At 40.8% G+C, this 27558-nt stretch overlaps 1 protein-coding gene across 2 annotated transcripts in view; it reads right to left on the reverse strand.

The window, feature by feature from the left end:
- Positions 1–302: 302 nt before the first annotated feature.
- nudcd1 (NudC domain containing 1) overlaps positions 303–27558 on the reverse strand; it is a 129873-nt gene continuing 102617 nt past the window's right edge. For both annotated transcript variants that reach the window (XM_072570995.1, XM_072570996.1), the window contains 2 exons: positions 5690–5846; positions 303–3915 (listed from right to left, as the gene is read on the reverse strand). In XM_072570995.1, coding sequence (XP_072427096.1) covers positions 3617–3915; positions 5690–5846 — 456 coding nt within the window. In that variant the 3' untranslated portion in view covers positions 303–3616. The remainder of the gene's footprint in view (positions 3916–5689; positions 5847–27558) is intronic.

The following is a 27558-nucleotide window of genomic DNA, read 5'->3' on the forward strand; positions in this document are numbered from 1 at the left end:
TCAAATGGATTAAAGAGCCATTGCTATCCCAAGCACTGTTAAAACCAACCAAAGGCACAAAACATCTGGAACAAAAGGCACTGAACACCTACCACTCGCAGCCTTTGAGCCCAACAATCTTAACCCCAATTTGAATCTATAGCACAAATCCTGCAAAGAGCCCTGTGCGGGAGACTATTATGGACCAGGGCAGACCCCCTCAAAACATTTAAAGAAAGTAGCCTGGGCCCTATCTTGCTTGTTGTTTTAAGCAGGTGCATAGTGGATATTCCAGGAGTGATGCAGCTGACCCAACCACAGAGTTTTACACAAAACAATTTATTTGCAAGATTACTGAATGAAACACAAGAGAGAACTGGATTTAGAATAACTTATCGAGCCAAAACTCCAGCAGATTATCCCAGTTTAATGATGCTGTTCCAAATGCTTGTGACAATTCTCATAAACACCCCTTGGCAAAAAAGGTAAAATCAAACACAGGGTCTTACAGGAGAGATGTCAGAGAGAAGACGACCAGCATGGATCTGCTTCTTTGGGTCCAGCAGTTTCACAACTGACTGCTTGTTAAAAATCAAACTAAACCCAAACTAGAGAAAATCTGAACTGAGAACCAGCCACTCCCCTTTCATTGTACAAGTGATTTTTTCTAAAAGTGTTGAAGGCCTTTTGCTCGATCAAGTATCTATTAGTTAGAACCAAATTGGCTCTAAAACCCTTCAAACCTAGACCTCACAGTCAGTGTTTGCGACCTCTCTGAAATAAAAACCAAGGGCAACACAACCTTGTTAAAGGAGCATCATCACAGTACATATACTCTTCACTTCAACCATTCCACATTTATAATCCCTCACTAGTATAGTTAACATTAAGCTATCCTCTGAAATCGCTTAGCCATGCACTTATTGGGATAAATAGGAATGGACAATAATTGTCAGCCTCACAGACATCCCCAGAATGAATAGAGTAGGGAATGTTGTCACTAGTATTGAGGTTTCTTTATCCACACTGTAACCTCAGAACATAGATGGCATCAAGACTGTCATATTTTCAAAGTAAAATTGGTGGGACAAAGACCTCTAAACTCTTCCAAAACAGCTCCTTCTGTGGTTTCAGTGAAACATCAGAGCCAAATTCTTCAATTTGAGATGTCACAGGCCACTCTTAGGTGAAAGAAATTCCTCCTTGTAAGATTTATTAGTGACTCTTAAAATTATGGCACCCTTTCTTTATATCTAACTAACATCCTAGCGAGAGTGAAGTAAATCTGTACACCTAGATTTTTTGGATTCTTAAGTGAATATCTACTTTTCAAAGAGTAATGTTACTCTCATAATTGCATGCCAATTAATATATTAGATTGACGAGTGCAAAAGGAGCCTGGGACTTTCCCAAAAAAACTGTCAGAATTTTGACTTTATCAGGTTGTACTGTTCACGATGAAGTGTTACTAGACACTGACATAATGAAAATGTTTCCACCAATTAAAGCTGCAAGATATAAATAGCAACTTGTAAAGTTCAGGTGCTAACTTATGACCAGGTGGACTGGAATCTGAGGCAGGAGAAAACTATCTATGCAAACGATGTGCGCATGTTGGGCCTCAAAAAGAGGCCCATGAGATCTCAAATTTAAGAACTTGGCTCTGATGTCTCAATGAAATCGCAGAAGCAGATGGCTTGGATAACTGGAGGTCAAGAAGTCTACCTGCTATCAATTTTACTTTCAAAATGCAAGAGTGTGGATGATGACTGTCTGCAGTGTGGGTAAAGGAACCTTAACACCACTGTCAATATTCCCTATCTTTCTGTATTCATTCTGTCAATTTTGCTGACAGTACCCATTCCTATTTTTCCAGACTGGCTGGCTAAGCTATTTGAGAAGAAAACTGAGTTACCTGTACTAGTGAAGGAATGAAGTCATATACATAAGATCCAGAACATATATGGAGAGGCTTCCTTTCTTAAAGAACCATAGTTACCAGCAGGAATTTTATGGCAATCAGCTAGGTTGACACTCAGCCTAGGTAATTCATGCTGGGATATGGTTACACAAGTGAAATTTACAAACTAGTTAATGAGATGATAAAGCAGAGACCTGGTTTTTGGAACACTGAAGGAGGATAAATTCTCATCAGGGCTCCAGAAAACCGTTCAGTTGATGGTCTGGGATCTATGGTGCTCAATTAAAACAATGAAATAGGCATACAAGAACTTGGCTTGATATGGCATCCAAAGGTCAATATCAGCAACCATGCAGTACTCCCTTAATATACCAACTATTGATAAACCTAGACTATGAAACTTACAAAACACAAGCTTTACCTAGAGTCAAATTTGCTGAAATCAGAAATTCAATGTTTGAGCAATTAAAACTCTTTTAAAGGGGGCTGTAAACATTTTGATATTTTTGGGTTAAATTACACCACATTGTGTTCGAGGTATATACATACATAGGGTAATATTGTGTTGGGCTTTCAGAAGCACAGTCCACACAGTCTACATTTAAAACATATAGTTGCTTTATTGTCCAAAAATACTAATGGTTAATGGTCAGTATTGAAGTTGCTGGCTATGACATCAGCAACTCAAATCTCAACATGATGCACTGAGTTAGGAACATACATAAACAGAAAAAAAACCCATAAATAAAAACAGAATGCTGGAAACTTGCAACTGATTAGCCATCTATCAAAAACCTTAAATCTTTCACTTTCCACAAATGCTAATAGATCTGCAGAGAATTTCCAATACCTGATATTTTCATTTCAGATTTCCCAATCTGCAATTATTTTGCTTATGTAACACCTCATCCAGGATCTTCAGTGCATTTAAACCCTTCTGATCACTCTTGGTTTGGGAGTACGGTCAGTGCTAAACACCAACTGTTGTTGAATAAAGCTAGTTGCTTGTTGTAGTATTATAAGTAGTTTAGTTTATTTGCAATCATCAACATAGTTATATAGCAGATTATGGTCAAAAGAAGAGTATTAATGTCTCACAAACGCATCCACTATAAACAGTGGGACTGTATGTCCATACACCAGTAAAACACTGCATTTTGTTTGAAGTTCAGGTGACAGTGAGTTGACACCCTGGCTATGTGGCAGGGAAAGCTCTGCTGTTCTTTCATTGCTTCCAATAATCCTTTGTGCAGATCGAGGCCATTTTGAACGTGCATCATGTGGGCAGGAGCTCAGGAAAGCCGGCTGATAAATCTCCAGAGCTGTATGGAGGTTGCTCACAACATATCCAGATCAGCACTTATTTCACAAGTGCTTCCTAATGTTCATTGCTAGAAGAAAACATTGCTTTGACACAGAAACATTTCAAATATTGCTTTTCAGCACAAACTGAAATATTATGCTTAGATCTCAAAGTATGAAGCCATTTTTAGTTATGCATCACCAAGTCATGTCATTAATGTAGCACATCTGCCACATCTGTGCAGAAATCTGTTCAAAGTAATAGAAAGCTGTAATAATTCTGGGGTAACTAGGACTGTACAAACAGGTAACACAATGTGTTTTGTAACTCATGTGGGAAGTTAATCTAAACTATAACTATTAATAAACCATTTTACATGGCATCCTGAAATCCTTTGACCTATTGCATTGAATTCACTCAGAGATGTCTGTATTCACTTTAATTATAAACAAGTTTTTTCTTGTCAAAACAAACAGCCTCTCATTAGTAGCTTGAAAACCCAGTACAGGATCATTTGTTTCCAAGCTGGCAACCTGTTGCTTGGCAACCTGCCCTACATGTCTAGCTTCCTTTCGGTTGTAAAGTACTGTTTGAACAGGCGCAGGCTGCCGGTAAATGAAGACTCGACGGAAGCATTCACACAGAGCAGCATAGGAATAGTTTGGAGCACAAGTTGAAAATTTCTTCTCACGTTTAGATGCCTGAACATAGCCTAGAACAAGACAAGGTTTACAGTTTATTAACCTGTCCATTGTTTAGAAGAAAAGCCTTACGTTTAAATAGTGTCTTTCACATTCTAAACCATTTCACTACCAATACAAGTACATTCCAAAGTGTAATCATCATTGTAATGTAGGAAACATGGCAATCGGTTTGCACACAGCAAAATCACACAAACAGCAACATGATAATAGTCAGATGATTCTGGTGTGATATTGATGGATGAATAAACACTGGTCACAATGGTAAGAGCTCCTCAGACCTTTTGTGAAAGAGTGCAATGGGATTTTTTTTTTAAATGGTCAGATAAGACCTTGTTTAAAATCAATGTGATTTCTGACAGCATTGCAAAAATAGATTAACACAGCTAGATTATGCGTTCAAGTCTCTGGAATGGGACCTAAACCCACAACCTTCCACAATATTGACATGATATGTTTTTAAATCAAGGCTAAGAAGAACAACAATAGCCCACATTGTAGACAACAGTGAAGAGTACAGGAAAACCAGTAGCAGTCACTGCACGATGCAAAGCTCGACTGTCTAGCAGGAAGTAAAGACTGAGCAAGTTGAGCTTCACAAGGTTCTGATGAACCCTCTTCATTCACAGGCAGTAAAGGCTCAGTTAAGTATGTTCAAGACTAAGACTGATAAATTTCTACATTTGAAACACATCATGAATATGGGGATAATTCAAGAACATGATGTAGAAGTAGGTGATCAGTCATGATTGCACTGAATGGCAGATTGGACTGGAAGGAATAAATGGCTACTCTTTCTATTTCTTATGGGATTCTAATAAAGCAGGAGACTGCACGGTGGTGCTGTATTTCAGCACAATGAGCACACTGGAGGAGAAATGGCATAAGGAAGTGTAATGTAACAGGAACTAGTATGGGGGAAGGAGATGTACAGACAGATGATCAAACTAGTGTGAGTAAGATGGTGGGAAATAACAAAGAGAAAAACCTTAGGCTACAAAGATGAGAGAGATATGCAGGCCAGATGAACTGAACAATGATAAGTGGACCAAGCACCATACACAATCAAAATCAGGCGATTGAAGTATGACGTGCCCATGCCAAAAATTCCAATCGGAGTCTTTGACCAGCTACAAGACAGAACTTCAAAACTTTAGGTGAGGATTTTTTTTATTTTTAAAAGGATCTTCAAAATGCAAGGAGGAACCAGAGGAAAGAAACAACGCAGCAAGCAAAAGTTTGAAAACCAGTTTTTTTGGGGGGAAACAATAAGATAATTAGACAAAGTAAAAAGAAAGGTTAAAAAAGGACATTAATATTCATTTAAGTGTATGACTAAGCTCGGCATTACAGCAATAAAACAATCCCTGACATGAAGCTATAATAGCCATGCTTATCTCAATGTCAAAGCTAACAACCAAAAAAAACAGCAGTGGCCTAGGGAGAAAGCATCTTCCTTGGAGTGGCTATCAATCCAGGAGTTATTAATGCTAAAGGCACTCCAATGTCATGCAACTTCAAATGTGGTGCCCCCTCTGAACTGATTTCAAACATCCCATTGTACAGGACATGAGGATGGGTCTCAAACACAGCCTTACTGCATTTACTATTAATAGCAACCTAACATGGAAAAATAACAATGCAACACAACACCTGGAAGAGGAAAACAAAATGAACAATCAATTACAGCCTGTTAAAAGATGTGAAGACTTCATGCACCAGATACTACCCAACAAACTGACTCGCAAAAGTTCATATGCAGCATGCTCACAATTCATGTCTTACCTAAAGCATTGAATGTCCCAATGTGCTCCCACATGTTGTCCTGTTGTGAGTGTGGTTGCCATAGAAGTGCATCAACATCGTGGCGTAGACAGAAGCAGGGCATCTCAGCTGGATCCACCACTGCTGTGAACAGATACTGGTGACTGCTCAGATTAACCTGAAAATCAAAATTTAAAACATTTATAAACTGAGAATGGGAAGGTTCTGCAATGACCAGGAGCTTTGTTGATCCAGTTTTCGATACTGTATTTATTGAAAGACATGAATGCCCACGCCTTATACCAATAACTTGTCAGTCATTACCACGTTAACCTTTGGGAAAAAAACGTTTTACATCAATATTCATAGAGGTACCATATACACTCAATTAATAGTCGATCTCATGTAAACGTCAACCCCAGTTCTTCACAGATAACAGATCAATGTTTATGAGTCAGTGTGACGGCCGTCACATTCCACTCCAGCTTTCCAGTTTGCCGGTTGTTCTGCTCTGCTCCCAGCCTTGCAGTCTGTTGGCTGTTGTGTTCTGTTCTGGGTTTTCAGGATTACTCTAATTTGTTTTCTTTACTTGCTTAGAGATCAATTGGGCTTCTGCTAATGATACAGTATGAATTTTGATGGGCATTAATTTCAGCCCCTCAAAAGTAGTACCCAGGTAATAGTTGACCCCATAAATTTAACCTTAAAAAGTAGCCACAAAAATTCAATCTTTACTCAAATACCATATATGGTATTCATATTGGTACTGGAATAACTTTGATTCTACAACAGTTTTTTGAATACATTTTATATCGTCTTTGGAATTCATTAATTACTGTGAACTATTACACTTTAAATGCAAGGCTCATCAATCAATAGCTTTCATAGCTAACAAACTTCAGCCAGAGGCGTTGAGTGGACAATTCATCATGGTCTCCTCCAGAGGTAGTACCCATCACAAACGCCAGTCTTCAGCCAGACAATTTCAAGGAGCAGGTGAAGACAGTAGAAACAATAAAAATAAATATTATTGGCTTCCGACAAAATCCCTGTTCTACTACTGAAGATCTCTGCTCCTGAACCAGCTGCAATTCTTACCAAGCTGTTCCAGTAAGTGGACTATACTGGTAACATGGAAAATTGGTCAGGTATGTCCTGTGCACATATCCAATCCAGCTAATTGTGGCCCATCAGAATATTCTCATCATCAGCGAATTAATAGAAAATGTTGACAACATTGTGATCAATTGGCACTGACCTAGCAAAAATCTGCTCACAGATGCTCAATTTGGGTTCTACCAGGATCTCTCAGCTCCTGAACTCAGCACAACCCTGGCCCAAAGATGGTAAAAAAAAACCTCAACTGATGAGGAGAGAAGCAAGTGACGGCCTTTAACGAAAGGGCAACATCTGTCTATCTCATCAAGAAGCCGTAGCAATATTAACATTTATCAGAGTCAGAGGGAAAACTACCCACTGTTTAGAGTCATATCTAGCACAAAGAAAGATAGTTGTGACTATAGGAGGTCAATCACTTCAGTATCAGGTCACTGCTGCAGAAGTCTCTCAAGTTGGTGTCATGGGTCCAATCATCTCAGGTTAATTCAATGACTTTCCCCTCCGCCATAAGGTCAGAAGTGGAGATGTTTGCTGACGACAGTGAATGTTCAACACCTCTCATGGCTTCTCAGATACAGAAGCGGTCCGAGTCGCTATCACAAAACTGCAGACATGTTACACTGCAGAATACCACCATTTGACATCCCAATAAGCATTATGACGTACCCCTCACTTAACTCTGCATTTTCTCTGCACTGTTGTATATATTGTTTATATTCAAATGCCTTTTCAAAGGTCTCAAACTGATTAGATTAGATTGCCTACAGTATGGAAACAGGCCATTTAGCCCAAGTCCACAGCGACCCTCTGAAGAGTAATCCACTCAGACCCATTCCCCTACCCTATATTTACCCCTAACTAATGCACCTAACAAGATAGGCAACTTAGCATGACCAATGCACCTGTCCTGCACATCTTTGGATTGTGGGAGGAAACCGGAGCGCCGGAGGAAACCCATGCAGACACAGGGAGAATTTGCAAACTCCGGACAGTCGCCCGAGGCAGGAATTAAACCCGGGTCCCTGGTGCTATGACGCAGCAGTGCTAACCACTGAGCCACTGTGCCTCCCAGGTACAGTACCCCAGATCCTAAACATTTTGTTGTGAAGTTTTTTTTCTCAGTGTCAGGGACGCAGGTTTGGTTCCAGCTCTGGGTGACTGAGAGGAGTTTGCACACTCCCCCAGTGTCTGCGTGGGATTCCTGTGGGTACACTAATTTGCTCCCACAGTCCACAGATGTGCAGGTTAGGTGCATTAGCCATGCTAAATTGCTCCATAGCATCCAGGGATGTGCAGACTAGGTGGATTAGCCATGGTAAGTGCGCGGTTACGGGAAGAGGGTGGAAGGTGGGTCTGGGTTGGATACTCTTTGGAGGATTGGTGCAGACTCAAATGGACCGAACGATCTCTTTCTGTGCTGTAGGGATTCTATATCCTCATGCTCTTAATCCTTTTATGAGGGGAGCAGATTCTCTCTACCTACTCTATCCAGACTTCCCATGATATTGAAAACTTCTATCAACTCTCCTCCTTTATAGGTAGCTATAAAGAAAAGATTATCAGAGTAAACTAGTTCAGAATATAAAGACAGATAGAAAATGTTTCTACAAATATTTAAAATGAAAAAGTGTGGTTCAGGTAAACATTGATCCCTTAGAGGATGAGAAGTGGAATTTAGTAATGGGATATGAGGAAATGGTGAGGCATTGAACAGGTATTTTGTGTCGGTCTTCACAGTGGAGAGCACAAATAACATGCCAATAATTGACAAGGAGATTAAGGCAGGTGAGGACCAAGAAATTATCACAAGAGGTAGTGTTGGACAAACTAATGGAGCTAAAGGTAGTCCAGTTTCCTGGCCCTGATGGAATGCATCCCAGGGTACTAAAAAAGATGGTGGGAGAAACAGCAAATATACTTGTGGTAATTATCAAATTCGCTGGATTCTGGGGCAGTTCCAGCAGATTGGAAAACAGCAAACACGACACCACTGGTTAAAAAAATGGTAGACAAAAGATGGGGATTTATAGACCAGTTAGCTTAACGTCTTTAATGGGTAAAATGCTTGAATCTATCAAGGAAGAAATAGCAAGACATTTAGATAGAGATTGTTCCATTTGGCAGACGCAGCATGGGTACATGAAAGGCAGATGATACTGAACTAATCTACTGAGATTCAATTACCAGCAGTGGACAACAGGGATCCAGAGATTTCCAAAAGGCATGTGACAAGATGCCACACAAAAGGCTGCTGCGTAAAGTTAACATGCAAGGCATTACAGGCAATGTATTAGCATGGATAGAGAATTGATTAACTAACAGGAAGCCAAGAGTGGGAATAAATGAGTGTTTTTCTAGTTGGTAATCAATGACTAGTGGTTTGCCTCAGGGATCAGTTTTGGGAGCACAATTTACTTGGATGATTTGGAATTGGGGATCACATGCAGTGTGTCAAAGCTTACAGATGACACTAAGATTAGTAGCAGAGCAAAGTGTGCAGAGAACTGTGAAACTTTGCAGAGGGCCATAGTGAGTGGGCAAAGATCTGGCAGATGCAGCACAATGTTAATAAATGTGAAGCCATCCATTTTGGTAGAAACAACAGTTAAAAAGGACTATTATTCGAATGGTAAAAAATTGCAGCATGCAGATATGCAGAGGGACCTGGGTGTCCTTGTGTATGAATCACAGAAGGTTGGCCTGCAGGTGCAGCAGGTAATTAAAGCAAATGGAATTTTGTCCTTCATTGCTAAAGGGATGGAGTTTAAAAGCAGGCAGTTTATGTTGCAGCTGTACAGGGTGCTGGTGAGGCCACTGCATGTAGTTTTGGTCTCCTTCCTTGAGAAAGGATGTACTAGCACTAGAGGGGGTGCAGAGGAGGTTAGCTTATGAATAGAGACGGAGTCGATTGGGATTATATTATTTGGAATGGGGGGGGGGATCTTACAGAAACATATGAAATTATGAGGGGAATAGATAAGATAGAAGTAGAGAGGATATTTCCACTGGCAGGTGAAACTAGGACAAGACGACATAGCCTCAAAATTAGGGGGAGCAGATTTAGGACTGAATTGAGAAGGAACTGCTTCACCCAGAGAGTTGTGAATCTGCAGAATTCTCTGCCCAGTGAAATAGTTGAGACTTCCTCGTTGAATGCTAAGATCGGTAATTTTTTGAACAGTAATGGAATTAAGGGTTACGGTCAGAGTAAGTGGAGTTGAGGTCACGAAAACATCAGGTATGATCTTATTGAATGGCACAGCGGGCTTGATAGGCCAGATGGCCTACTCCTTTTGTCCTTCTTCTCTCCAAGGACAACATCCAATCCTTTCCAATCTATCATTTTAACTAAATTCCTTGCAACCAAGTCTGTAAACATCTTCTGCACTCTCTTTAATACCTTCACATCCTTCAGTAATTGTGGCAATCTGATCTCTACACAATACTCCAGCTGAGGTCTAAGCATCGCGTGCAAGTTCCAAATAAGCAACCGTTCTTGTACTCCATGCCCCGATTTACAAATTCCAGGATACTGTACGTTTTACTGCACCTGCCCTGCCGTCTTCAATGATCTGTACACACACTTGCACGCTCTGCTCCTGCACATCTTAATGACTGTACCTTATTGAATGCAGCCCATTGTTCAGCTAAAGTCTTCCTGCTAAATCTTTGCTCCAGTCTCTCCTGCCCAGCTCCATACTTGCCCCACTGGAAAATCAGAGTTGATAAAATGTGGAGCTGGCAAAAGCACAGCAGGTCAAGCAGCATCAGAAGAGGGGAGTCTTCACTTCAGGTAGGACCCTTCATCAGGACTCAAAAATCAGCTCTTACCCAGTTTATTACTTTTATTCTGGATTCCCTCTTGTCCTTTTCTATTGTCATTATAAATCTCATGCTCGCCACCCCCCTTCAATAACAGATCGACTTGACCTAGCTCATTTCTATGAACCAGGTCCAACAGTGCATCAGTTTTTGTTGCACTGGAATCATACTGCTATACAAAGTTTTTCTTAATACAATCTAGGAATGTTTGCCTCTTTCCATCCTTTACACTACTATTGCAGAATCTACATTCAGGTAAAGTCTCTCATTTCAACTATTCTAAAACATTGGTATGTTCTTGCAAGTTTTCTGTAGATTTGTTCCTCCACAGCATTCCAACTAGCTGATGATCTGTAGATCACACAGAGTAATGTAATTGCACCCTTTATGTTTCTTAGCTCCAACTAGATAGAATTCAAAGATAGACATCCAGTTTCTCCAGCAAAGCAATGCTCTCTCTAAGCAAGACAGCTCCCCCTCCTCCTTTCATTCTTATTTTAATCTTTTCTTATACCTAGCCTTGCCCTTGATTGAGTCAGGTATCTGCAAACAACATATCATTACATTTCCACAGGGCAATCTTGGCCTCTAACTCTTTAATCTTATTTATTATATTCTGTACATTCTCTCAGATGCACAATAACCATGATTTAGACATCACTACTTTATCCCTTATTCCAACTTTACCCATTGACTTTCTATTCTCTATACTAGTGCAGTGCACCAAAGGATTTGTTTCTAAATCCTCCCTTGGTTCCCATACCCCTGCTGAGTTAGTTGAAGTTATTTCAACAGCACTAGGAAACTGTCCTGCAAGGAACGGAATCCCAGTTCCTTTCAGATGCAGCCTGTCTAGCTTGTACTGATGCCAGATTTTTCAGAGCCAATTCCAGTATCACAGGAATTCAAAATTCTACCCTCTGCACCACATTCATCTGATACATCTTACTGTTCTGTACTCACTAGCATATAGCACTAAGAGTAATCCGGAAATTACTACATTTGAGGTCCTGCTGGCTAATTTTTTTGAATCTCTCTCACTAAATTCAGATTGCAAGGCCATATTGTCTTTCCTAACCAAGTCACTGTAGCAATGTAGACAATGATCTCTTGCTGTTTAACCTTCAACAATGGATTGCCCTGTAATATTCTGTAATCCTTTTACTTAACAAGGTGATGTTTCAAGCACACAATGCAGCGGAATTGGTTTTAATCATTAAAATGATGTAAAATAGAAGAAACCAAGCAATTTACATAAAATACAATTTGAACGATTCCAAAACAAAGTATAATCCCAGTACCAACATTTCACAGTTCTCAAAATACCAGAAAGAATTCCTGACTCTAACACCTAGAGGCTTGTTTCACTTCCCAGTCTTGAAAATTTCATAACCTTCTCTTTAGTTATTCACACAATGGAGTTTAGAGACTTTCTCAGCTTCAAATAACCCTTTCAGAGTTCTAACGTAACACTTCTGGTCTTGACCTTTCAAACCAAAACTGTTTATACTGATATTAACTTATTTCTTAACTGTTATGAACTAACTCTTTTCTCCAGAGAAACAGTTCTTACATCTGGCTTCAAACAAGACTTTTGCAATCTAAAACCAAAAACTTTCCAACCTAAAGATTATTCCACTAAGAAAATCTATTCCCGATTCTTCTAAACTGAAAGCAAGCCAATACTTTTCAATGTTTACTCTGCCCAATCATAAAACTGACAATGCAAACAAATTCCCTTCATTGGTCCTTATCTGAACTGATAAATTAATTTTTAAACACACTACATATGACCTAAAACCTACATGCCAGTTGTTCTAAATCCAAACGCTAAAACAAAAAAATATATAATATACAGGTAGTTCTGGGATGATGCATGTTTCGCCTATAACCTCTCTGGAGAATTAGGGAACGGTATTTTCAAGAACGCTTACCTCCATTGACAATAGTGCAATTCCAGCAGGGATCAGTTCATGCACTTTGTTCTGCGCATGCACCAAAATCTCCGCCCCATTCTGCGCATGCGCTGACATCTGCTCCATTCTGCGCAGACACCGATGCCAGCGCTTAAGTCTCCGCACCGTTCTGAGCATGTGTGGTGTCAGCACCAGTCTTTGTGCCTTTCTGCGCATGCACTGATATCAACTGCTGACAGTAGCCTTCTGTGAAAGGTACTGTATAGGAAGCAACTTTCTTACATTTTTTAAACACACAGTGTTAAATTTACTTTTGTTTTGTTAATAAACGATTTCAACCTTCATTCAGACTGTGCTATACTTTACATTAGAGTTTGGGGTGATTTTTGAGCAACAGAGTGATTTTTTTGCAGATCTGCCCCAACCCCAATTTTTCCCATTGTCATTATTTCTATTAAGCAATCTTCTATTAAGCGAGATGTTGCTGGAACGCAATTACAGCATTGTAGGAGAGCTACCTGCACATACATAAAGAAAAAGATTCACACATGTTAGATTACATAGCGCTGAGCAGTTCAGTCAGCAGAGTAACAGTCACCCCACAGTCAGCACATGCTCTTACCATTTTGCATCGATATTTCCTTCTCACAATGTCTCTTAACTCGGGCCTGACTTATCGCCACAGCAAGCACACTACCCATGTTTGTCGATAGGCAGAATTCAGAGCAGGCCACATGATGCCCGACCTACTCCCAACCTCCCACTCCCACAAAACGCAATCCTGTTAACTTCTTATACATTGCAACATAATAACCAGAGATAGTGTGTTCCAGGATAATCATTGATGGATAATGCTACTTTCCAAATCTATGCTCATAAGTTAGGTACAGAAATTTAATGCAAATCAGTGAAGCTTACAGATGAGAATAAAAGCGGGACAATAAAGCTGCAAGAGATGTATAATAGGAGTTAAATGAAATTTACAATGACATAAATCAACGGTAAGTGAAATCCAACAGAGGAGAGTGCTTTAAATGCAACAAAAAGTCAAATAACAGAAATATAGTTTGTATGGTGTAGGTGAAGTAGATTGAAATAAGGACTGGTGAGATTATTCACTAAAGGTGTTAAATCATTGCTGAGTGATAGTAAAGGGAGTGGAATGCTTAAATATAGAGCTAGATCAATTAAAGTGGAAAATGTCATTCTATTATCATACAGTTCCTGGGTCAAATCAGACCTTGAGTAGTGTGTTCAGTTTCAGTTGCAAACACCTTTCAAACCGTGGTATTAATGCAGAAACTGGCCAAGAGACTGATCTCCAGCAGCAAAGGAACTAGAAAAACTGTCTTGAAAGAAATGATTAAGAGCATACATTAAGGAATACAACAAAAGTCATGGACGTGGTTAATCTTTCCTCTGGCACTTGTACCATTGCAATTGGTAATAGGGAAAGCATTGTAATGCAGACTACTGAACCGATGTGGAAGCTCTACACAAGGTGAGTCATTCTACCTTAAGGTTAGCATCAGGCGATTCAATTTTCTTTCCAGACTGACTTGAGGAATGTACCCAAGTGATTTACAATTATTATACCTGAAATTGACTGTTTAAATCTTCAAGATACCAAGCAGCACTTAATAGTTCCATCACTGATAACTATCCCCTGTTTTATGCCAGTTTCATAAATCAAAGGAAATTTCAGATAAACTACCACATTCGTTACCTCAAAGTATAAAGTTAACATACTAAATGACAAAAATACTTGCACCTCACACAATGGCCCAGACTTTGCAGTGGTAATGCGGGTGAAACCATTGAGTTGGCACTCATCACTCTTCTGAAAGTGACAGCATATTTGGGATTCCACAAAACCCGTTAAAATCCAGAAGTTGCTGTCGGTAATTCATTGCCTCTCCATAAGGTGCAGTACAACCAAACAGAAATCAAAGAAGTGACACTGTTATTAATTACACTGTAAAATGCATTGAATGAAGTACAACTTGTATTTCAAACAGTTAATACTTCATTCTCCACCTTGATCTTTTGAATGTCAAAAGTCATATGATACTAGGTTATAGTTCAACAGGTTTATTTGAAATCATAAGGTTTCGGAGCGCTTCGCTTGAAGGAGCAGCGCTCTGAAACCTTGTGATTTCAAAGAAACTTCTTGTACTATAACCTGGTATTTTGCAACTTCTGACTTTGGCCACCCTAGTCCAACACTGGCACCTCCATATCGTGCTTTTGAGTCTCCTAAACAATTATTTTGTTTTTGTAACAAAATATCTAAAATTTGTTAAGGTTGTGAAAGTGAAGGTTATCAGTTTATCTTTTCCAGGTTTGCTGACTCTGAAAAACGCAATTGGCTATTTATCCTGCGATGTCACTTTTGCTAAGCATCTGGAAATTTCCTGAACTTGGCACTGATGAAGCTGATGTCAAGGAGTCTAGTCTACAGGAATGGCTAGATCTATGTGTGCAGCATGGTGAGTCAATGGTGAGGCCAATCATTTCACAGCTGACAAAACCTCCACTGAATCAGAACACAAATAGATTTTAAAAATTGAGCAAACTGGTGTGGGAGATGTTTAAATCTGACAGACGGACCAGCCCTAGCGCCACCTGCTGTTGTTGATTGTGGAGGGCAACGGGAATTGTCAGGAGAAGATCCTGTGAAAATAAAGGCTGTCTGAATTGGGATAGGGCAAAAGACGATAGAATTGAGAGTGGTAAAGGAGGATCTCAAAGAGAGAGGGGGCACAGTGTAACTTGTTGGTTGGTGGCACTGATATGATGTGGAGTACGGAAAAGCGGACAGTGAGAAGCAGGGGAAGAGAGGGGGAGGATCTTTCTTGAATACTGTGAAGGAGAAAAAGGAATCAAGAACAGCAGGCAGATTACCCTAGGATTGTGAGGCGACTAAAGTTTGAAAAAAATAGCAGCGTCTTGATGAATTAATGGTACGTACACATTTAATGCACAGAAAAAGGTACAGATTAGGTGGTGCATTGCTACTTAAGATTCCTCAATGCCAAACACATTTTTGAGCTCTAAAAATGAATAAGTACAATTAGATATATTTCAGCCCTCTGTGTTTTGACTACAGAGAAAACTACAAAAATTATAACATTAATTGTAAGATAATCCATTTTAAAATCTGAATAAGTCAAACAACGAAGCAATCAATAAACGTATGACAGAATTCAGGCCAGGATCCGTTCTATAATTAGGACACATGGTATTGGGGACATAATACTGACTTGCACTGGAAATTGGCTCACTGACAGGAAGCAAAGAGTAGTGATAAACAGGTCCCTTTTGGAATGGAAGGCAGTGACCAGTAGGGTACCACAAGGTTCAGTGCTGGGACCGCAGCTGTTTACAATATACATTTATGCTATAAATGAAGGCATTAATAGTAATATTAGCAAATTTGCTGATGACAAAGCTGGGTGGCAGGGTGAAACGTGAGGAGGATGTTATGAGAATACAGGGTGACTTGGATGGGCGAGGGGAGTAGACAGACACATGGCAGATGTAGTTTAATGTGAATAAATGTGTGGTTATCCACTTCGGTGGCAAGAACAGGAAGGCAGATTACTACCTAAATTGACTCCATTTAGATAAAGGGGAAGTACAATGAGATCTAGGTGTTCTTGTACATCAGTCAATGAAAGCAAGCATGCAGGAACAGCAGGTGGTGAAGAAAGCTAATGGCATGTTGGCCTTCATGACAAGAGGAATTGAGTATAGGAGCAAAGAGGTCCTTCTGTAACTGTACAGGCCCTGATTAAAACCGCACCTGGAGTATTTGTATGCAGTTTTGGTCTCCAAATTTGAGGAAGGACATTCAAGCTATTGAGGGACTGCAGCGTAGGTTTACGAGGTCAATTCCTGGAATGGTGGGACTATCATATGTTGAACGATTGGAGCCACTGGGCTTGTGTACGCTTGAGTTTAGAAGGATGAGAGGAGATCTGATTGAGACGTATAAGATTATTAAAGGATTGGACACACTGGAGGCAGGAAGCATGTTCCTGCTGATGGGTGAATCCAGAACCAGAGAACACAGTTTAAAAATAAGGGGTAGGCCATTTAGAACAGAGTTGAGGAGAAACCTCTTCATCCAAAGAGAGGTGGGTGTATGGAATGCTCTGCCCCAAAGGCAGTGGAGGCCAAGTCTCTGGATGCTCTCAAGAAAGAGATGTAGACAGCTCTTAAAGATAGTGGAATCAAGGGTTATGGGGATTAGGCAGGAACAGGATACTGATTGTGGATGATCAGCCACGATCATAATGAATGGTGGTGCTGGCTCGAAGGGTCGAATGGCCTACTTCTGCCCTAATTGTCTATTGTCTAAAATAAAGACAGTTACAAAAACACACAACAGGAAGTTTGAATTATGGGAAATATTCTGACTTAGTTTTATCTTAGGAGGACAACAACGTACTTTGTAAAACGGTTTTATTTGCCTACTAAGATGTAAACTATTCTACTTCAAGCTCAGATACATGAGCATATCTAGAAAGAAAATATCTCGAAAGCACCTCTCACAAACTCAAGACGTTATAAACTTGCTTTAAAGTCAATAAAGTACTTCTGAAATGTAGTCAGTCATAACATAGGAAGTGCCGCCAATTTGTACACAGGAAGTTCCAACAAAAAGCAATGAAATAAGTGATCAAATAATGCTTTAGCAACATTGTTTGCGAGATCTGTATTAAAAAGGATGGAGAGGAAGGCATAGCTATTCTTTGAAATAGTGCAATAGGATCTTTTATATCTTTGAAATTTCACATCTTGAGGTAACATCTCACAAGACAGTTTCACCCTGGACTTTGCGCTCAAATCTCTGGCGCAGAGCTTAAACTCACTGCCTCTGACTCAGATGCCATTAGCTACCAACTGAGCCAAATCTGGCACTTTACACGAAACAAACCAACCTGTATCTTTCTTCTCAGCTAAAGTGTAACCAATCAGGTTTAATGTTTTTAATAAGACAAGCCTCATTATTGACTAACACTCATGAGTGAGTGGATTGATATATTTGAAAAATACAGTAAAAGGATCTAGGTTATGAAGCAAGTAATTTAGCAAAATTCTTTCAGGTAAATAACTTAATGAACTAATGAAAAATTAATTGAATTTCTAACAATTAAACTTCATGCATTGTTTAATGTTGAGAATAAGACAGATTTTAGGATCATTGGAAAGTTGAAAGGTAATAGTTGTGACTGTCAGTGTAGGGAAACTAAAAACAGCCAAATACAAAATGGCTAGTAGGCAGTGGAATCTTTGGCATTTGCAAGTTAATATTTTTGGTCTTGGGTAGCATGAAATATTTTCATTGTCAGACTGTAATTTGCTTTCCCAAACTTAAGGCAAAAATATCAGAATAAAAGATTTTAAACACAATCTGACAAAGAATGACTCAACAATCGAAGGATAGCACAGTCTTTCTGATTATCAGTTGTGAGCTCTTTATTTGTGATTCACCTCAAGTTGAAAATGTTCTTTTTCCCTATATGAATGATGTTCTATATGAAATCAATATCAGTTCTTCAAGGCTGAGGATATTGGTCATCTATACTGGGGAGAAGGGGCTGCGCAATGTTAACCTAAGGGTTAAATGCATGTGCAGATGGAATCTAATTGATAATTAGATATTTCAAATATAAAACAGAATAAAAACCACGCACGACTGCTTCCTCTAAGCTGTGTGTGCATACAACCGTACAGCAATCTTAAGTTATCATACATGTGCAGCTGCATAAAAAATTTAGAAGCTATTACACATTAAACTAAACAGGCTGCGTGCTGTAATATAAAATTTAGAGGAACCACTGCCATGAAAATAGCATACCCACTGAGTTGTAGGAAATACATCATGGCTGCTAGAAGTAAACCAAGAATTATATAGCCACTTGAACACAAAAAAAAGTGAAAAAAATTCTTCAAGTACTCTGGATAACTCAGCACGCTTAAAAACAAGGACTAAAATAAACAAGCATTCTTACTACTTTCTGATTTATTATTAACAAAACAAAGTACTTCTGAACAAGAAGAATGAACCACACTATGAACCTTCAATTCAAAAATGATTACTAACAGTCTCTGTGCATCAATTTCACAGCATGAAATATGAAGATGGCAGCCAGGACTAACATTAGCAATTTAATATCTGTACATTTCTAGATACTCTTCAATTTAGTGTGTGGATAGAAAATCCATTGCAGAACAGCCTCAGAACTATACCCTCACGTGCAATCAAATAAAAAGTATTCCATGCAGGCACAACTTTTCAAAGTAAAGTCCATTATCTGTCTTTGAGAGATTAAATTATAAATTGCCTTTACAGGACTATGACTTAAATATCGTGATTTCCAACAATAGTGAGCACACTAAATATTTTAAAGAAAGACGGACGTGTGATCAAGAGGGGGGAAAAAAAAAATCAGATGAGTATTAGCATGACAAGTTAATTAATACACTGGTACAAGAAATATCAACTGAGCTAATCTGAGAATTTAGAAATAGAAGAAGGATGGTCATTTTTCAGGGAGGTGTAGATTTAATTCAATATGCAAACTACTGAATAATCACTAAACTGGAAGAGATTACTTACGTTACTGATACTCAATGGGGTAATTGCTTTGTTGCTATCAGAGAGTGTGTGGAACTTTATGAGCCAGAAACGGATGATTATCCATTAACATAGGGTAGGAATGTGGGAGCATTCACTGAATTGCAGAGCACAGAAAGCCTATGGTGCTTGCACAGTGTCTCTGAATGATTCGTTTCAATTCCCCATTTCTTTCCCTCTAGTGGTATTTTCTTGGTACCTCCAATTCCGTTCTAAACGTTACTACTGAATTGAAACGAAAGGTGTGCAGCTTCAAACTGTCCACCTCAAAGGCTGTATAGATTTTTGAAAACACTGACCAAAAATGAATCAGCTCTTCAAATGGCTATAGAATGCTAGGTTTATAGTGAGCTTCCAAGTATTCCTCCTTAAAACGAGCCAATTCTAAATTTATCACTTAGTTATTAAGAAAAAAGTAAATGGTTCCTTGCACACTGATCAACTAAGTGATAGTCACACTTATACATTTGATTTGTGACTACAAGCTATGAGTGTTCAAATAAACCACTAATTTTTCAGAAGTTTCAACCGCTGCATAAATTTGGCATCTCATATCTAGAAGTGCTTCACTGAAGTAGAAACACATTAACGAAACAGCAAGAATCTCGTTTAAAGACTAAATCACTATGTTTCAATATATCGGAGTTTGCATATTCTAGATCAGTTCTTGCTCTGAGAGACAAGCATTAATAGTTTTGTCACAGTGCTTCCATCAGACATTCTTAAAATACATGACACAATCATATTTCAATTTCTGTATAGTGATATTTCGATGGAATATGGATTCATCGTGCTCCATCATACAAACCTTCACCACTGGCAGCAGAAGTGATTAGCTTCCATATAAAATGCATACACATATTGATTAGCTTCTGAGAACTGCTACATGCCAGGAAATTTGAATAGGGTGACAAATAATGCCATTTTACTTCTCAAGTCACAAAAGAACGAAGATAATGGTTTGCAATTTTCAGTATTTTTAGTATACTGACAGATATTCAGGTGTTGTCAGGGAGACTTCAGCTTGTTGCATTAAGGTCCAATGGAATTCAGGGACTATTTTAACAATCTTAAAAATATATTAATACCAAAGTTTTTGCTCAATGTGCAGGTGCTAACAGTAAACTGAGCATGTCCCAAAAAGTTGGAATGCTATTTTCCTGATAAAACTTGTGTCTCCGTTCGATGCATAATCAAAGTCTCTGTGAACTGCAATTACAAATCCACTGAACAGACATGGACAATCACTCAACTTGCCCTTTTACATTACTAGCTTACAATACTTGAATAAACTGCACCCTACTGAAAGAGATGCAGCTGTATATCAAGCTCACATCCACTGCTGAGAACTGACATCCACTCCCTGACCCAGATAAACTAATTTCATATTTGACTGTTTATTTTTTCCCCTTATGATTATTTTCCACACTTTTGAAAAGTTTACAATTTAGCTTCTACCTCAATCCTATATGCTCCAATCTTCATACTTCCATAAAGTGACATTAAAAAGTGAAGTATAAAACTTTTAGGGGCAGGGGATTGAGTAGGGCTGACAGGATTGCTCCAGCTTCTCCAATTTTGCAAACTAGGGGAGTCAATGGCCTAGTGGTACTATTGCCGGACTGTTAATCCATGGAGTCAAGAGTATAGCAGTGCTGGAAAAGCACAGCAGGGCAGGCAGGATCCAAGGAGCAGGAAAATCAACGTTTCGGGCAAAAGCCCTTCATCAGGAATTATGTTAATCCATGGACCCCGGTAATGTTCCAGGGACATGGGTTTGAATTCTGCCATGGTAGATGGTGGATTTTGAATTCAATAAGTATCTGGAATTAAGAGTCTAATAATGACCATGAATCCATTGTTGATTGTGGAAAAGCCCATCTGGCTCACCAATGTCCTTTAGAGAAGGAAACTGCCATCCTTACCTGGTCTGGGTGCCATGTGACTCCAGATGCACAGCAATGTGGTTGACTCTTAGATGGGAGAAAGTGAACACAGATGCTGGAGAACAGATTCAAAAAGTGTGGTGCTGGAAAAGCACAGCTAGTCAGGCAGCATCTGAGGAGCAGGAGAGTCTATGTTTCGAGCACAAGCTCTTCACCACGAACGTGGGAATGGATGGGGGCTGAGAGATCAATGGCAGGGGAGTGGGGCTGGTGGGAAGGTAGCTGGGAATGTGATAGGAAGATGAAGATGGAGGGTGATGTTGATAGATTGGAGTGGAGAGCAGAGCTGACAGGTGGGAAGGAAGATGGACAGGTAGGACAGGTCAAGAAGGTGATGCCAAATTGGAGGGTTGGATCTGGGATAAGGTGGGGGAAGATGAGGAAAATGGTGAAATCGACATTGATCCAGTGTGGTTGGAGGGTCTCAATGCAGACAATGATCGCCGTCAAGACAACCGCCTCAGTGACTGCTGTCAGAATCACTGCTGCCGAAACCACTGTGAAGATGACCCGGTATGTCATTTCTGCCCCCATAACTGCCACCGCCCCAATGATATCACTCACTGGAACACTGCCGACGAACACGTAGCCACTGCCAAAGACATCGCAAACATCTCATGGAACCTCAATTCCACCACCACCGTCGTGGCCCCCAGGATGTGTATCACTTCTGGGGGTGATGTCACCCACTATACTGTGACCACATCCACTCCAGAGACAGTATCGGGCCCCACTCCCAACTCCAGCTCCACACCGGGTCCTAGCTCCCAGCACTGCTGTGTTTTCACCATTCCCCTACACCTTCCCCTCACTCAGGATGAACAATCAATCCTCAGTAAAGGCTTCACCTTCATCCCTGTGCGCTCATGGATCAACGAATTCAACAAGTGTCGTGACATTCCTCTGCCCTTACTTTTTCCATCAAGACTCCCACCCACCCGCTGAGGACCCATTCACTGGTCTGTTACCCTCCCTTGATCTGTGACATTAACCGCCTCACTCTCGCCCACTCCAACTTCTCACCCTTGCAACGCATAGCCCTCCATTCGAACCCCAACCTCACCATCAAAGCAGCAGATGAGGGTGGGTTGGGGTGGCAGTGGTAGCTTGACGCACTGATCTGTACACTGCTGAAGCCAGGCGTCAAATCATGGACACCTCCTCCTTTTCCCTCCTTGACAACGACTTCACCTCTCATCATCAAACCATCTCCCAGATTATCCACAAACTCATCACCTCAAGGGATCTCCCACACACTCAGCCTCCAACCTCAGTCCAGGAAACCTACACCCAGGTTCTACCTCTTACCCAAAATTCACAAATCTGACTGTCCCAGTTGACCTGTCATCTCATCCTGCTCCTGCCCCATTGAACTTATCTCCCCATACCTTGACACAGTCTTGTCCCCCTTAGTCCATGATCTTCCCACACACATTCGGGACACCACCCACGCCCACCACTCCTCCATGACTTTCAGTTCTCCGGCCCCCAATGCCTCATCTTCATCATGGACATCCGGTTCCTGTACACATCCATTCGCCATGACAAAGGCCTCCAAACCCTCAGTTTCCTCCTCTCCCGCCGACCCAACCAGTACCATTCCACTAACACACATTTGATTGGCTGAACTGGTCCTCACCCTCAACAATTTCTCCTCCCACTTCCTTCAGACCAAAGGGGTAGCCATGGGCACCCGTATGGGCTCCAGCTATGCCTGCCTTGTCGGCTACATGGAACAGTCCACTCGCCACAGCTACACTGGCACCATTCCCCAACTTTTCCTCTGCAGTATCAGTGTCACCTCTTGTACCCACGAGGTGGTTAAGCAGTTCATCAACTTCACGAACACATTCCACCCTGACCTCAAGTTCACCTGGACCATCTCAGACACCTCCCATGGACCTCTCCATCTCCAGCAATCGATTCATCACTGACATCTACTTCAAATCTACCAACTCCCACAGCTACCTGGTCTACAGCTCCTCCAACCCCCTCCTGTAAAAACTATCTCTTACTCCTAATTCCTCCGCCTCCACCACATCTCCTCCCAGGAGGACCAATTCCACTCTAGAACATCCCAGAAAGCCACAATTTCTCCTCCCACGTCATCAATGATGTGCTGGAGAACATCTCCTCAACTCCCTGCATCTCCGCCCTTGAACCACACCACTCCAATCACAAGGACAGAACACCCCTGGCTCTCACTTTCCACCTCCGGATACAACGAGTCATCCTCCATTTCCACCACCCACAAACAGACCCCACCACCACAGATATATTTCCCTCCCACCCCTATCTGCATTCAGCAGAGACCATTCCCCCTACGAACACCCTTGTGAGGTTCATGCTCTCCACCAACCCTCCACTCCTGGCACCTGCCCTTACTAAGATGTATCACACCTGCACCCACACCTCCCCCCTTACCTCCTCCAAGGATCCTTCCACATCTGGCAGAGATTTTCCTGCACCTTCACATGTCATCTATTGTGCCCACTGATCTTGATGTGATCTCCTGTGCACTGGGAGACAGGATGCCAACTTGTTTCAGAGAACACCTCTGGGACACGTGAACTAAACAACCCCACATCCCTGTGGCCAAATATTGCAATTCCCCCTCCCACTCCGCCAAGGACATGCAAGTCTTGGGCCGCTTCCACCACCAAATTCAAGCTGCCCACCGCCTGGAGGAAAATCACCTCATCTTCCGTCTTGGGAACCTGCTACCACAAGAGATCAATGTCAATTTCACCAGTTTCCTCATTTCCCCTCCCCCAACCTTATCCCAGATCCAACCCTCCAACTCAGCACCGCCCTCCTAAAGTGTCCTATCTGTCCATCTTCCTTCCAACATATCCACTCCACCCTCCAATCTGACCTATCACTATCACTCCCCATCTTCATCGACCTATCGCATTCCCAGCTACCTTCCCCCAGCCCCACTCCCCTCCTATTTATGTCTCAGCCCCCTTTGACACTCACCCACCCCCACAGCTTATACTCTAAACGTTGACTCTCCTGCTCCTCGGATGCTGCACCACACTTTTTGACTCTTAACTCCTAACTGCCTTCTTGGCAATTATGGACAGGCAATAAATGCTGTCCTAATCAGTGACACCCTCATCTTGTGAATGAATATTAGAAAAAAAATTATGGCTCAACAGCTGCATAATAAATGGAAGATTCAAGTGAATTCATTTGGAATCAGTGATGTTATATGTCAAATGTTCCATTTGAATTCCAAACACAGGAGGTCAGGAATATTTATCGATAAGTTCACTACAGTATTAGATAGGGTCCAAATCTGTGTGTTTTTTGATAGAGTTCTGGGTGGACTGTCACTCTTCTAGGAATTCTCACGCGTGTCTCTCTTTGGTTTTTCCTAAGATGGAGGTATTGCCCCACTCAAAGTGGTGTCCTTCCTCATCTATAAGTAAGGATGCTAGTGATAGTGGGTCAGGTCATTTAGTGGCTAGTTGATGCTCATGTCTTCTGGTAGCTAGTCTTCTGCCTGTTTGTCCAATGTAATGGTTGTTACGGTTCTTGCAAGGTATTTTGCAAATGAGGTTTGTTTTGCTTGTTGTTGTGTGTATAGGGTCTTTTAAGTTCATTAGCTGCTGTTTTAGTGTGCTGGTGGACTTGTGGACAACCATGTTGCCAAGAGGTCTGAGTAATCTGCCAGTCATTTCTGAGATGTCTGATGTAGGGGAGAGTGGCTAGGGCTTCTGGGCACATTTTGTTGCTGAGAAATAAGTGGACTGTGTTCATTGCATACCCGTTCTTTTTGAATACGCTGTATAGGTGATTTTCCTCTGCTCTTCGTAGTTTCTCTGTGCTGCTTTGAGAGGCTGCTCGTTGAAATAATGTTCTAGTGCAACTTCGTTTGTGGATGCTGGGATGCTTGTTTCTGTAGTTCAGTATTTGATCTGTATGTGTTGTTTTCCTGTAGACACTGGTTTGAAGTTCCCCATTGACTGTTCGTCCTATTGTGACATCTAGGAATGGCAGTTTGTTGTTGTTTTCCTCCACTTTAGTCAATTTTATGTCAGTAAGGATATTATTTATGGTCTTGAAGGTTTCCTCTAATTTGTTTCGTTTAGTGATAACTAATATGTCATCCATGTAGTGGACCCAAAGTTTGGGTTGGATGGTTGGCAGAGCTATTTGTTCGAGTCTCTGCATTAGTGCCTCTGCTGAGAACCCTGATATCAGAGATCCCATGGGTATTCCGATGGTTTGTCTATAGGTTTTGTTATTGAAAGTGAAGTAGATGGTAAGGCATAGGTCCACTAGCTTGATGATGATGTCATTGCTGATGAAGTTGGTGGTGTCTGATTCTTTTAATAGCATAGTCATTGTTTCTTTGGCCAGGTTGATATTGATGGATGTGAACAGGGTTGTTACATTAAAGGAGACATTATTTCATCCTCTTCTATCATGAGTTCCTGATAAATTCAGCCCAATAGCTGGTTAAGGGAGGGACAAGAAAGCACTCAGAAAATTGGATGCAATTATCAGCCATCCTATTCCAAGAGACTACAACAATATTGCTTCAAGCAATGGTATCTGCTCCAATGCTTATTTGCATCCTGTCATCAATATTGCTAACCATTTTTCAACTGATGTGAATAGAATGCATGCCACACGATGTGTTGAGTTTCTTCAAGGTCCACAAAGTTAGTTACACAAACTTTTTGTTTTAGCTTCTTCCAGGCCACACAGTGCAATAATGGGCAATAATGTGAAAGACTCAGTTGCTAGCATACTCACCCGAGTCAGAAGATTGTAGTTTTAAGTTTTATTCCGCAGACTTGAACACAACAGTCAAGGTTGACGTACCCAGTGCAGTATCAAGGGAGTGCTGCACAGTTTGAGATGTTGTCTTGTAAATGAAGCACTAAATCAAAGCTCCTTCTGTGTTCTCTCAAGTGGACATAAAAGATTCCACTATTTCTAGTGGAGGTAGTAGCCATGAGGTGGCCATTATCTCAGAAAAGAGGGGGAATACTTCATGGCTGGGTAGTCAAAATGTATCCATTAATCAGCATTTCAAAAAGATGAGCAGATAATTATAATTTTATTGTTTGTAGGGGTTTGCTGTATCCAAATTGCCACTTTTCCTTCACAACAACACTTCAGAAGATCTTAAACCAGATGTAAAATGTGTTGGAACATTGAGGTTACAATGTTAGTTACATTTAAAGTATTTCATTTTCTTTTCTCCAAACCTGTTTGCAGTCCAGAGTTTCTCTCTCACTGGATGCACCTTGCCATCCCATGCTGCTGTCATAGAATCCCTACAGTGTTGAAGCAGGCCATTCAGCACATCGAGTGCATACCGACCCTTCAAAGAGGAGCACCAGACTCTGACCCACCCCTTAGCCTATCCATGTAATCCTGCATTTTCCATAGCTAATTGACCAAGCCTGCACGTCCCTGGACACTATGGGCAATTTAGCATGGTCAACCAACCTAATATGCACAGTTTCGGACTGCGGGAGGAAACCGGAACACCCAGAGGAAATACATGCAGACACAGGAAGAATGTGCAAACGCCACACAGGGTGGAATCGAACTCTGACGTTCTAAGGCAGCGATGCTAACCCCACCATGCTGGGGGTTGTCTTTTGGTATACACCACACTTCCCACTAAGTGGTAAAGTGTCCAAAGTTCGCTCAGCAGATATATCAACATAGTAACTGGGTTGCAAGTTGGGAGATAATTGACCAAACTCAGCTGAAAACTGGCTTTTCAAAGAGTATTCTGGGGATGATAACATAGCAGGTGTCAGCGCATGTGAGAACAGGAACAAAGACATGACAGCTTGGAGCAAGATTCTGAAAGTTGAAAATCTTTAACTTCAGTAATGTGGATTTGATGGTCAATCACTGAAAAGGCCAACAAGAGTGAACTCAAATGTAAAAAGGATGAACTACGAGAGAGATTACAGAATTTTAATTTTCACAGTTTTGAAAGGCAAATGATTAAAGAAGGATATCAGAGTATATAAATGATCAAAACAGTATAGTTAAGGTAATCTTAGATTATTCATTCCAAAAGTAAGAAAGAAGAAACAGAGGACATGGTGGAAGACAATTTGTTAGCTATAAAATGTCTTATTCAAACATGATGTGGAGGTGCCGATGTTGGACAAAGAAAAAAAAACAGAACAGATGCAGAGACAGCTGGTACTATTCCCATGCACCTGCTGCCTTTTTTTTCCTAGATGCTCGAGGTTGTAGCTTTGGAATATGTGGAAGGAGCCTCGGTGCGTTGTGACAATGCATCATATAAATGGTATATGCTCTTGCCATTATGTCGCTAATGGAGGGACTGAATGTAGAAGCTGGTAGCTTGGGTGACAAATCAAGGGGGCTGCTTTGTCCTGGATTTTGATTTGAATTTGTTGATAGAATGTGGCCTTTACTGCCCTAACCAGCAAA

Source organism: Chiloscyllium punctatum, chromosome 5 (genome assembly GCF_047496795.1).
Source record: "Chiloscyllium punctatum isolate Juve2018m chromosome 5, sChiPun1.3, whole genome shotgun sequence".
Classification (NCBI taxonomy): domain Eukaryota; kingdom Metazoa; phylum Chordata; class Chondrichthyes; order Orectolobiformes; family Hemiscylliidae; genus Chiloscyllium; species Chiloscyllium punctatum.